Genomic DNA, 13079 nt, shown 5'->3' with positions numbered 1-13079 from the left:
CCAGAATCCAATTTTCAACATCACAAACTTAGCTGGTATTACTGCTCATATTGTCAGAAAACTTCACAAACAATGCTTTTTCATGATAACACACACATAAACTCATATGTCAATAAAATAAATTTTTATGTATAATGTGGTTTATTTCACATAACTTTTGTTACCAGGTAATATATTAATCTTATATGCTCTACTATGCTGCTCATATAAATATGTTGGGTTGGAAAGATTTTCAATGAAAATAGCAGTTTTTCATTGCATGTGAATAATAAGAAACGCAAGTGCAGACATACAGGCAATGTTTAAAAAAATTACCATTTATTTAATTTTTTTATTTTTGAGGTGATATATTTATGCTATGAACCGTCAAAGGTTAACAATACAATTTTGTTTACTTTAATGTAAACTAAGTTTTGTTTTCTCCATTGTAAATAAAATTTTGTTGGCTAAATCTGTAAGTCACAAGTATGATCTGTTAGGCCTTGCTTTTACCTTAAAAATAAACCCAACATTGTAGAAATCCATCAAGAAATTGCTAAGATATTAGCAAAAAAACAAAAAATCTATCGCCATCTTGTGGCAATTTCAAAGTGCGATATCTGAAAAGTACTTGGTTGTTTTTGTAAAATTTGGAACTTTTAGTTATTTTATCATTATAAAGCTGCTGTGTAAATTTTATTAAATTTGAAAAGGTCAGGTTAGAAATGTGATTCAAATTTGGTGATTTGGCATGAAATCACTCTGATTTCTTAGATGACATCACCCCAAGAACAATAACATTTTACATTGCTGATCATAATACATCAGGTTTTGCACTGATACATCGAATCATCCCGGAAAAATTGTAGTCTGTTAAAACAAAAAAATTTGCAAAAATTTCAACTTGGAAAAATTAATGCAAGATATTATTTCCATATTCCACGCTTTACAGTCTGAAACAAATACACACACAAAATGCAAAATATATATCACCTATGTTTTAAACACAATTGACCAGAATGCTTCATGAACAACTGTCAGTACTGAACAACATTTCAAAAAACCATGAATAATGTGTATTGCTCATAATATATAAATAACTCCACCTTTTCCGGGCAACTTCTTGACAACTATCTATGATTTCAAGCTGTTCGCATCACTGTATGTTTTGGTAGCTCTTGTAATTTTACATCATAAAAACACATGACCATTAACCCTGGTATATTCACAACATATCATGCATAACGTTTTCTCTTTTCACATAGCAGTTGGCATGACAAGTGCAGAAGAAAATGGCATGTATTGAAATACCAATTTGTTAATTTAAATTGTGTGTTCATCAGAGTCTTATCTCCAATGTTTTTACAAAATAAGTGTCAAAACCTTTAGAGGGATTTTATTGATAAACGGAATCCAGGTTTTAATAAAGTTGAACTTCGAGTAACAAACAATAACACCTGTAAAAGAAATACAAAAGTAAGACCGCACACAGAGAACACCAAGAACAACTAAAGAAACACAGGGCGCTGGCAGACATAGAAGGCGTATAATTCCTGAGGCACAATTAACTACACGCGCCCGTGTAAGTGTTGCGTTCGATCACCACAATCACCCCCACCAATTTTTGTTTACAACTAGGCTATAGCACACATAAGACACAAGGGAAATAATAAGTTCAATTTCATGTGGTCCAATCTCCGAACCTCTGTGGAGGTTTGCGTTCACGGGTAGAACGCCTGGGACCAGGCGGCGTTGACGCAGTTTCTTCGTGATGGGAAGGTTCCTCGTTTAGTTCTTGTATGTAATCTTCGCCACTATCTACTTCATCGCCATCATTCGATCTCTGTTGCGGACTTGCAGGTTCATCTTCTTCAAAGCTTTCGTGTATCGGTGTTTCTGCGACTGGATAAGGGGCCAGATCAGAGGTTGACACTGTGCTTTCCCGGCCATTTGCGTATCGGACACGAGCATACGTGGGGTTTGCAGATAACAACTCCACAGCATCGCAAACGGGTTCTTCTTTATTGCGTACGAAACGACGCAGCAACACAGTTCCTTGATTTAAAAGCCATGAAGGCATTGACGTCCCAGACATCGCCCGTCGTGAAAATGTAAACAGTCTCTCATGCGGTGTTTGATTAGTTGCCGTGCAAAGTAGTGAGCGTATGGCGTGCAATGCCTCTGGAAGAACTCTTTCCCAATTTTCTTCCGTCAAGTCTTGTGTTTTAAGGAGAAGCCTAATTGTTTTCCACACAGTTTGATTCGCTCGTTCACATTGAGAATTACCTTGGGGGTGATAGGGTGTGGAACAACTTGCTGCGATACCACGAGCAGTTAAGAATTCCCTAACATCTTTGCTAATGAAGGACATCCCCCGGTCGCTATGGATATATTGCGGAAAACCAAAAAGACAAAAGAGTGTCGACAAACAATCAATTACCGTTTTGCAAATTGTTTCTTTGAATGAAGTCGTCCATCACTCTTTGAAAAGCTGATACGCCATTCGTAACACCCAACGGCAAACGTTTGTACTGGTACAATTTCCCCATCGCTTCAAAAGCAGTGAAAGGTTTTTCCTTGTCCAAAATAGGTACTTGATGATAAGCGGAGCGCAGGTCCAAAGAACTGTAAAACTTGTCTCGAGAAACTTTCCGCACTATTTCCTCGATTTTGGGTAGAGGGTATGCGTCAAGTAGAGTACAACGATTTACGGTCTGGGAGTAGTCAATAACCAACCGTCGTTTGTTTTTGTTCTTTACGACAAGTACCTGCGACCTCCACGGAGAGCGCGCGGGCTCATTGATGTCCTCGTCCAACGGACGCTTAATTTTCCCACCAATAAAATCGATGTCTTCCTGGCAGTGTGAGCGGGAAGGAGATGCAATCGGCTTGTAATTTGGCTGAAGAAATTGGAAAAGCCTAGGGGGCCGTACTTTGGCCGAAATTAGAGCTGCAAACTTCGGCTTTGAATTAATCACAAGTGGTTTCTCCGGCCCGTTAAACAAAATGTAAAAAAAATATCGCCTCATGAGAGACTGTTTACATTTTTTTTTCATAAAGTTCCTTTAACGTAGTTACGATGGAATCGTAACTGTCATTTTCCTCCCCGTACGGGTAAATATCAGGCGAAAGAAAACTCCGTATGACACGAGCTTTGTTAATTGCCGGTAAGCCTTCAGCTTTGAAGTCTTCTAATGAGGCAAGGTAATCCACAACGGTACGAAGCCAAAATTTAAAAACATTGTCTGCATCGGGTGCATTCGGATCAGCAGTTAAATCCTTCGGTCGGGGTATGTGCTGTTCCATTTTTTTTCCGAACGCTACTTTAATCAACTTTATTAAATTGTCAAAACCTTTAGAGGGATTTTATTGGTAAACGGAATCCAGGTTTTAATAAAGTTGAACTTCGAGTGACAAACAATAACACCTGTAAAAGAAATACAAAAGTAAGACCGCACACAGAGAACACCAAGAACAACTAAAGAAACACAGGGCGCTGGCAGACATAGAAGGCGTATAATTCCTGAGGCACAATTAATTACACGCGCCCGTGTAAGTGTTGCGTTCGATCACCAACACTAAGTACAATTTGAACTGTATTCTTTGAAGATTCAAGAGCATGGGCTGGCCATTGAATTAAAGGACCTATATGGGTATTAAATTGGAGAAATCCTGTTTTCAAAGCCCTCAGCTGTAATGCATCTATAGCGACTGTTCCGCTTGTTTCCCAATGACCGTTGATGGGTCTTGTGACTTACATAGGGACCTAAAATTCTTCAAAGTTTAAAAAAAAATTTTGCTCCTGGATGAGACTGTACAGAGCAAGGACTTGTTGGGCCTCCTGGAAGATCATATGACCAACAGGGGGGTATAAACAGCCCTGGGGGGAGGGCTTTGACACTTTTTCAGCAACTAAATTTGATGCCATTACATAGAGAAGAGTTGGAACTTACAAAAAATGCAAATGAGTGGGTAGTTGAACGATTCATTTTTCTGCAAAATCCAGTTCCATTTTTTGTTGCTTTTCTTACAAAAATACTGAGTAACCAGGGGGGCAAATGGCCCTAGGGGTGTGGCTAAACCATTTTTTCGGAGACTAATTTTGATCATAACAACGAATAACAAAGTTTTATGCTGTACTAAATAGAACCAAGGCATAAAAACGCCACTTTGTGCAGTGTAATGTAAGCCTCGAATAAAATTTTACGAAAAAAATTCCCCATTCAAAAAAAATTAGCTGCCAACCAAGCATTTCTGTAAAACTTGACACTTTCACTTTCAAATAAAAGTGAGCGAAAAAGCAAGATGCGCGTTTATTTTAATTTAAAACTGGATATCTCAAGTGGGCAAAATCTAGCCCTTGATGTGGCGGTTGACACTTAAACCACCTCACGGACGGGCGAAACGGGACTTCCCCGGATTTCGTGATATGGTTAAAATAGCATTTCAGACATGTTTGTTGGAAATATTATTCTTTCTGAACTAAAATAGTTATAAAGGCATTGTATAGAGGTATTTTAAAAACAAGCAAAACATATTCAATCAACAAAACGTTTGTTTCGTTCACCACCTGCTTTGGCAATGCTACACACGTCCTAAGTATCAAAATTCTTGGTCTTTAGGCAAATCTACCAAAAAACAATATGCTCTTAGTGTGTAACAACGTTTTTGCATACACAAACTAAATATTAGAGTTATAATATTGCAAAGTCTTCGTGAAAACTAATGTTGAGTAGCCACGCATGAAACGGGGAAGTCCCGTTTCGCCCGTCCATGAGGTGGTTAAGTGTCTACCTGATGTGGCACCGTCTTAAAACGCACAACAGCAATTACCCGATAGAAAATTGATTTCTATTTTGTTTTAGATGAAAACGTTGATCGAAAATTATTTGTTGAAACTTACCTGGTTTTGTTGAAGACCGAAAAATATTCTGAAGCAAATGAAACAAGAAACCAACTTTCAAGGTCATTTGAAGGTCTTGGGGCAACTGCAGAAGATTTGAAAACAAATGGACAAAAAAAAAGAAAAGAGGGAAAATGTTTGGAATCGATTTTATTGTACGAACTTGGAGGTGAATTTTATTCAAGGCATCACGATGACGTGAGAGGGGTGGAAGGTGTAAAGGATTGTGTTGAGGGTTTGAGTCTGACATGCAAAGATTTGATGAAAACATCGGATTTTGTTCAAAAACTTAAAAACAAACGAATAATTCGTGATTATGTGATCCCACTGATGGAAACGATGAGACTCAAAATACAAAATATTCAAAACGTGGAAGAAGAGTTTAGGTGTCTATGTCAATTGTGGTGTTTGCTTGGGATTGAATGGAGTCAACGTTCAATCGGAGATTATTCTTCGAGTGAATCAACAATTAAACTTGGACTTGAAATGATGAGGAAACAGTTTGGTGAAAACTCAGCAAAGCATCATGTGTTCGGACTTTTGTTAAACAACCTTGGTGTTGTTTGCGGGAAAACAAATCGACTGAATGAAAGCATGGATTTTTATCAAAAAGCAATCCAAGCTTACAGAATGACAACAGACATAACTGAAGAGGAAAGAAAAGAGTTCATTGAAAATAGTGAAAACAATTTGCGAAAAGTTACAGAATTGTTACAACAGTAGGCATTATGACATCACAACTGCAAAACAATTAAAAGTTGTGGCTTCTGGTTTGGTCAGTAAGCATAAAGCAGCAGTAATAATTATGAGTAAATGTTTTTCTACAAAATGTACTGTGGAAACTTTGAATTAAAATGTATTGGTTTAAAATCAAACTTTGAGTATCGTACAAAAATGTTGTTTTTGTAAATAATATTGGTTGTTGTTTTTCACCATGTCAATATTTAATTGTGAATGCAATAAAAGTAGATTTCAGACAAGTTTTATGGTGAAGAACAAGGTTGTTGAGAACAAAAAAGTGATTTTGAAGCCATTTGTATCAAAAGTTGTGCAGAAAGCAGTTGCTCTAAAGAAAGTATTGGAACGGTGTCATGGAAAGGTAATAAATGTGTAAGATCTGTGTTATTTTTAGGTTAAAATTTATAACCGGTGTTTTTTGCTGGACAAAGTTAAATGCTTTAAAAAACTTAGGATTCTGTTTAGTTGTGAAAGCTTCAGCAGTTTTAATACAAACAAAATTTGAATTCTTGCACATAAACATTTAGGGTAAATTTGCATTGCAGGTAATTTACACACATAACCACGATATACATTCAGATATTTTGTTGTCAAAGCAAGGTTTAGTAATATTATAGATCACTTAATGTAAAGCACTGCACACATAATGTTATCGAGTAAAGTTCAAAATGCTGTTAAAAGTCAACTTGGATGTGGATGAAACCGACAGATTAGAGATAACTTTGTAACAATATCAGTTTTTCCATTTGATCTCCTGAAAAATAACAAAATACTTAACGGTAATAAAACTATCAAACAAAAACCTGACTGGTGTTATAAGGGCAAAAAAAGCCATAATATTAGAGAGCTGCAGTGTAACTGTCAACAGCTGCACTGATGAGACCTTACAAGCTTTGACTGGTGTTGTTTGTGGATTAGTGTAATCTTGGGGTTACTACGGTATGTTTTATTTTTCAATTAAAACTTATTTGACAGCAGCATGGTAGTGATTTAAACTAGGGAACCTTATGTTAATTTACAGGCTATTATGGGTCTTATCTTTAAATTCTGGACATTTAGGCACTTTTTGTCATTTCCCACAATCACAGATTTTAACAACGAAACTCAGGACATCTGGTTGCCTGGCAACCCTATGTTATGGGAACTCACCTGTGATCTTAACTGATTTGACAAATAATGCCTCATATGTTGGTTAGCTTGCGGGATTTTATCAAGATACAACATCAACTGCTGTCGATCACGTTGATAAACAAGGGTCTGTACAAAAAGCTCAACTTTATAATTTACCTCAATTCAAATCCACTGTAGTGTGACAGTTGTAAAAATACATAATATGTAATAATATATATTTTTAGATAAATAGTTTACAGTCCGTCACAAGCAGCTAAGGCTCAATGCAATGGCACTGAAACCTAATGACCGATATGTTAGCTGACAAAACCTTACATCAATTACAACTTTGTAGCATTTCAGTTTCATCGCCATTTCCAATCTTTTATCAGATGTTTCAATTTCAGCACAATATTTTGCAAGAGCCTTTAAACAAAACATGGAAGAATATGAACAGGTTGCAAAATACAATGTAAAAAACCTAACAGACATCATCTGGAGCGTGATTTTTACTCAGAACGTCGACCACTCGATCAAAACCAATAACAGCTTGCAGTCTTGCACTCCGAAACAATGAACGTGGAACTGTCAACAAAGTTTCTATATCACGCCATCTGCAAAATTGTAATTAGTTTAAACAAACATTAGAAATGTGTGTGTAACAGAAATACTTTGCCTTCTCATTCTGAACAAAGCTGCAATTGTCGTAAACATAAACTGCCTTTCACTGATTTTATGTTGATTGCGAATTGAAGTGGGACTACTTAAAAGACCCTGAAAAATTAAAAGAATTTCTGGGTTTTTGTGCAGAGGTATAAATATGCAACAAACAACAGATAATAATAAGATAAACATCAACATAAAACTTATCCAAGCATTTTAATATTATTTTTACATTTACCTCTGCCTCTCCCCAATGATAATCACAACAATAAAACAAAGTGTCCAACACTGGTTTGTGGATAATTGCTTCTTTACGAGGGTGGCTTTTAAACACCATGACTTGACCAGTTTTCTCAGCAGCACTGTCAGCATCCTCCACAGCTGATTGTCGTTCCATCATCGCGATTTGTTCAAATATTGCACTGGTTTCATTCGCAAGACGAATGTCAGCATCAAAATAATATGTGAAAAAAGAAGTTTGTTTGTCGCTTTCACATGATAACAGTGGGTTAAACATGAGTTTTTAAAAACCCAAAGGATAATTTATGCATTATTTCACTCAATTAAGTAACAAATAAAATCATTAACTAAAAATTCTAGCAAACTTGACAGGCCAATGGTCTATGTGAGTATAAAGTGTCATGTGCACTAAAATGACATACATTTTACTGCAATCTAAACAGCATTCATGAGTGACACTCGTTTATTTGAACCCCTGGCAAGATATTTGAAAGAACAAGTTGGTCAGATTTGGCATTTGGGAAAGAGTTTACCAATATCTGGGTTATGTTATGGGCCCATTTATTGAAACTTTCTGTTCGCAAGGAACTCACTTAATGCAGTCTTTCAACCCCGATGATCTAATTTCAGGAGTGGTTGTGGCAGTCGATGCAAGACATTGTTTATATTTCAACATTGCAGCTTCTTCAGTTCGACCAAGGGCACTTAATGTTTCGTGTAGTTCATCAACTTCACCAGCTTCTCGCAGATAAGCACAATAATGATCCACTGCCACTACACGGCTCATCAGTTCTTTGCTAAATATATCTACAAACATGTAACATATTTTCTTGTCAGCCACCAAATAATTGTCAATACAATATCTTAGTGATGTGTTGCGCCGGATTCGGGAACCCGGACGGATATTGACCAATTTTAAATACCCGGACCCGGCCGGATAATACACTTAATTTTGCTGGATAGTTGGGAAAGCATTTTTGTCCTAAAAGCGGACAAACATTTCGCAAATTACTCGTTTTTGGGACCCAGTCTGTTATACTCGCCGACGTAGGATTTTGCTGTTATTTGTTATTAAAATTTTTCGTGACGTGTTATACCATATTAATAAATGCCCACGTTTATTTGTTCCACTCATGATAAGCTAACCTTAACATATCATTCTATTTGGCAATCAAACATTTTTGCCTTAATACACGAATCGGTGTTAACAAACTGCCGGATCCAAATTATCTGGCCGGATGTGATTAATAACTATCCGGATCCGGCCGGGCCGGATAATTTGGAACTGGGAACATCACTACAATATCTATACGGTATATATTATGTAAGTTGCCTTGTATTATATTAAGTTAAGTTTACAGTCCTCAAAATCTGTTTTATTTTGTATGTTGATAATTATTTAGTATAAGTAAAACATTCATCGTTCCTTGGTCAGTATGTCTACAAATATGTATACACCATATATTCAAGATAGCCACCATATATAATCGTCACCACAATACGTGTAATGATGTTAAAACTACATATATTGTTTCTGTTGTTGCCAGGCATAAGGAAGCCTTGTTGGATAACAGGCGAAACGTCAGTTAATAAAGTTATATACCTTTTCAATGTGCCAGAAGATCAGATTATTAAATTAAAATTAAGTTAAAACTTAATATAAGTGGCCCTCAATTGTAAGCTGTTTATTATTTTAAGTAATCAGAATCTGTTTCCCTTATTGGTAGATAAATATATGAAGTTGAACATTTCCAGACATAATTTATCTAAAGTTTACCTCGTTTAAGTGTGTCTCGCATAAAAAGAGTTACTGCAACAATTGCATTGCCATCTTGTGGATGAATTGCACTGTCCAAGAGCTTAGTTTTTTCATCTTTCGACTTGTATAGTTCAAGTACATAGGGGTTGCCAATCTGATTACAAACAATAATGGTTTAAACTTGGTACTGCTGGGTAGGCTTTGCAGTTTTACCCACCAATAAATGACGCAAAGTGTTGGTCACTGAAGGAGCTGCAGCTCTATCTCGCTTTGCTTGCACAAGTTGGCATCGAAGAGAGTTGATTTCTGTTTCAAGCTGAGCCATGTTTGTTGCAGATAGAACAGCTTTTCTGTCATAGTTGGAAACAGCTTGAGATAAAAAATGATGATGTTTTATAAAATATTGACTTAACTATATACTGATATAACATTATAATGTACTTGCAGCTCTGTTTTCCAGATTCAACAATTTGTCAAATAAAGTTTTTGAATATTTTCTGCCATCTTGTGGTTATTGCGACCATGGATTCCTACCTTCTGTGATGGTCATGGTTTGTTGAACATTGTTGGATTTTACTGATTCACTTTTTGTGGCAGGAGGTAACGTTGCAGATGAAGGTTGAAATTGTTGTTTTTTTGGCATCGATGGCCGATGAGATCTGGCCGACATGGCTCGTGGTGGAGTTGCCTTAGGAACATAACTCTTTTTACCATGACAGTAAACACTTGCTTGATTTCTACAAAAATAACAAATGTAAAAATACTTGGGCTTGGCAACAATCAATTTTAATAAGAAAATACCTTCTCCAAGTCCAATATCATATAAAAACGTAGGTGCAATCTGATTGGAAAAATAACAGTATCTTTACGATTCTGCAATCCATGCAAAAAAAATTAGCTAATTTAATAAAATATACAAAATGACAGTTTGTCTGTGCAATCAAAGCTTGCCTAAAAAAAAACTAGTACAAAATTGCAAACTTTTCAATCTTGGGTATCATTACATCAAAAGCTCTCTCTTAGACAAAGTTTGAAACAATTGCATTTTACCTTTTATTGACAAGTGTTGCTGTTGAACCAACAAATTGAATTTTTTCAATGATGTCTTCATTTTCATCATCATCAGCGAAGTTGAATCGTTTTAATGAGGTTCCACTGCAGTATACAGCTGAGTCAACTTGCTGGGGAACTGTTGGCTTGAATAAAACACAAAATTTTATGTACATCCAATAATGTCCTGTGCGTTAGTCCTATAGTACTACTGTATATTAATATTGGGAAGTTCTCAAACTTTTATTTTCATTTTCTGTGTTAATGCAAACTACACTATTACAAATTAGCATTTGTTTGTGCAACGAATGCACTCATCCATGTTTTAAACTTAATTACCTGCCAACAAACTGAAGCCATGATCAAAAAAAAATTTAGTTTACTTTGCACTATTTTCCACAAATAATGAAATTAATTTAACACAGAAAGTAACAGGGAATTTATCTGTAATGTTTGTAGGCCTAAATCTCTGATGTGCCAATATCGTTTCGAAACCCGGGTAGTATACGATTGTTTGTAAACAATTTGCTGAGTCAATGCCTATGTTTCAAAGTATGTATATCCTCTACACAAACTGAAACTCTAAACACCACTAAAAGACACAAGACTTCAAAGCTTATCACATATTCGTATGCGTATCGGGTATTATAAATAACTATCCATAAATTCTCCACAACCTTGCAATTATACAAACCCAACCTCACAAGTGTCTCCAATTATGTTGTGCTGCTGTAACATCGGACGACCCTTGATCTATTGTGTAGTAAGGTTTTTGGCATTAGTAATTAAATGTTAAACTTATACTTCACCAAATGCATGTTTCCAATATTACCTGCTTGAAGTTCAGAAACCACTTGACCTTGTCCTTGAGTGGAATCAGAGGTTGTTTGAGTTAGGGTGACATCACCAAGTGCAGAAGATCGGTTTTCTGCATCAGAGTTTGGATTGGATTCTTTGACTAAAATACAAAAATAGTAAACTTTCAGGGTTCAGGTTTTCCAACAGGTTACTCTGCATATGATCAGTGAATGCTGGAATTGTTGTTGAAATAACAACATTGATAATTTGGTTTGACACAGGTTGAAATATTGACAGTGTTCGCGTAGTGCAGTATCTGGCCCATATCCTTACTACAGAGCAGCTGTGACAATAATGCAATGGGTTACCACCATTTATAACCTGCAGTGGCACTAAACTAATCTGGGAATAGCTTTGCACGAACTGTATTCATTTTACAGCAATCATGCTTACAGAATCATTAACTATATCAGGTGAATGCGACTGATAATCATTAACTATATCAGGTGAATGCGACTGATTAAAGCTTTACTATTCAGCATATACCACAAACTCATACAACAATCATGCTGTAATCCTAACCTTCCAAAACTTGTGGTTCCTGGCGATTGAGATGACCTTCAGAATCGAACCCAGAAATTGATGGACGTTGAATGACATCATCAGGATGTGGTTCGTTGTGAAAGGATGACCAAATTTTTCTGATGTCATAATGTGTCGATGTACGAGTATCGGTTAGAACTGTGTCAAATAATTGACAATAAAACAAGTATATACGATTAAACAATGAAGTGTAGGACTGTATACTCATCAGGTAGCAAGTTGAGCAAAGATTTTCTTGTGAATAGTTGACCAACACATCAAATTCAAACAACTAATCGAGTTTTTTTTAGTTAATGACAAACAGTTGAAAAGCAAGTTTATGTTACATATTTGTATGTTACATAGAATCCTGAGGATCTGGGTTTTCTACATGTGTCATGGGCAAAGTTCTCCATCCTAATTTGCACTACAGACCAGTGTAACGCAGTTAGTATTTTCACGGACCACACTTCATGATGTAGCAAATGAACAATGATTGTAAAGTGTACGTAATTTATACCTCTGGCTGGATAAGTGCACAACTGGTATTCCTAGCTGGGTGAATATAAAGCATGTCGCACCCTTAAATTATTGCAAATAAGTATTCTTCGCAAGTTTGCCAAGCCTGCAATAAAAATGAAGATTTACGCTTAAGCGTAGCCCAAGCTTGCAAGAAAAACGAAAATTTACAGAAAAATAACAGAAAATAATTTTGATTGTGCTTCTGTGCTTGATCCATTGTAAAAAATGTTGTTTATTCATCACTGATTGGTTTGTTACGTCACTTTCAAAATTACAATGCTCATTATCAAAAATTAAGCATGTGGAGGGTATTTCCCAATTTGATACTTCCTTTTGATAGAAATCAAACATGTCACATAAAGGATAATCGTATCAAAATATATTTGTTAACCACAGGAAGTTTTATAATTCTATGGTTACACGCATTAAACACTCTGACGCTGAACAATCGAAGAATGTGGAAATAATCATAAATATTTTTCCAGTATTTAAGAAAATGTTTTGACATCTGTCTTAAAGTGAAACACACATTTATTGACGATGATATTTAGTGTATTGCAACACTACAATCTGCAAACAACACATAAAAAACTTTAAACTGTGCGTATCATTTGACTGAGGCAATTTTTTTATATGCGGAAGAAGAACTTCTGCAGTAGGAAGAGTTTGGAGATTCAGAATGTGATTTAGGATGAGTTACTTCATGGTGACGATGGTAGAAACTTTGACCTTTGA

General features: G+C 35.9%; 2 protein-coding genes and 1 pseudogene across 5 annotated transcripts in view; 1 reads left to right on the top strand and 2 right to left on the bottom strand.

Annotated features, from left to right (window-relative positions):
- LOC145889842 (uncharacterized) overlaps positions 1-13079 on the top strand; it is a 137927-nt gene that overhangs the window by 87818 nt on the left and 37030 nt on the right. Inside the window, exon 15 of one of the 4 annotated variants that reach the window (XM_082980883.1) lies at positions 4845-6324. The exons of 1 other annotated variant lie outside the window; for it this stretch is intronic. In XM_082980883.1, coding sequence (XP_082837009.1) covers positions 4845-5605 — 761 coding nt within the window. In that variant the 3' untranslated portion in view covers positions 5606-6324. Of the gene's footprint in view, positions 1-4844; positions 6325-13079 lie in introns of those variants that run through there. 2 more of the 4 variants (XM_082980880.1, XM_082980881.1) reach the window with 2 other exon arrangements.
- On the bottom strand, positions 1661-3285 carry LOC145888842 (uncharacterized; annotated as a pseudogene).
- LOC145889848 (spermatogenesis-defective protein 39 homolog) lies at positions 6256-12399 on the bottom strand. The gene is made up of 15 exons (XM_082980892.1): positions 12343-12399; positions 11823-11941; positions 11275-11400; positions 11142-11195; positions 10440-10588; positions 9927-10141; positions 9610-9761; positions 9411-9546; positions 8227-8440; positions 7632-7857; positions 7407-7504; positions 7221-7344; positions 7067-7156; positions 6770-6877; positions 6256-6374 (listed from the first exon to the last, which is right to left on the bottom strand). Exons 4-15 carry the CDS (start codon positions 11178-11180, stop codon positions 6354-6356), a joined length of 1572 nt encoding a protein of 523 aa, XP_082837018.1. The 5' UTR covers positions 11181-11195; positions 11275-11400; positions 11823-11941; positions 12343-12399; the 3' UTR covers positions 6256-6353.

Source organism: Ascidia mentula, chromosome 2, assembly GCF_947561715.1.
Source record: "Ascidia mentula chromosome 2, kaAscMent1.1, whole genome shotgun sequence".
In the NCBI taxonomy this organism is placed as follows: domain Eukaryota; kingdom Metazoa; phylum Chordata; class Ascidiacea; order Phlebobranchia; family Ascidiidae; genus Ascidia; species Ascidia mentula.
Note: the sequence above shows the minus strand (reverse complement) of the source record. Positions and strands in the feature narration are given on the sequence as shown.

What these genes read in the sequence shown, in the direction of transcription:
- LOC145889848 (XM_082980892.1), bottom strand. Translation starts at nt 11,180, where the DNA reads ATGTTACAGCAGCACAACATAATTGGAGACACTTGTGAG. An exon ending in TAATTGGAGACACTTGTGAG is followed by an intron (nt 10,589 to 11,141) that starts GTTGGGTTTGTA and finishes GTTTTATTCAAG; the next exon opens with CCAACAGTTCCCCAGCAAGT. An exon ending in GGGTTGAAAGACTGCATTAA is followed by an intron (nt 7,858 to 8,226) that starts GTGAGTTCCTTG and finishes TTCTTTTTTCAC; the next exon opens with ATATTATTTTGATGCTGACA.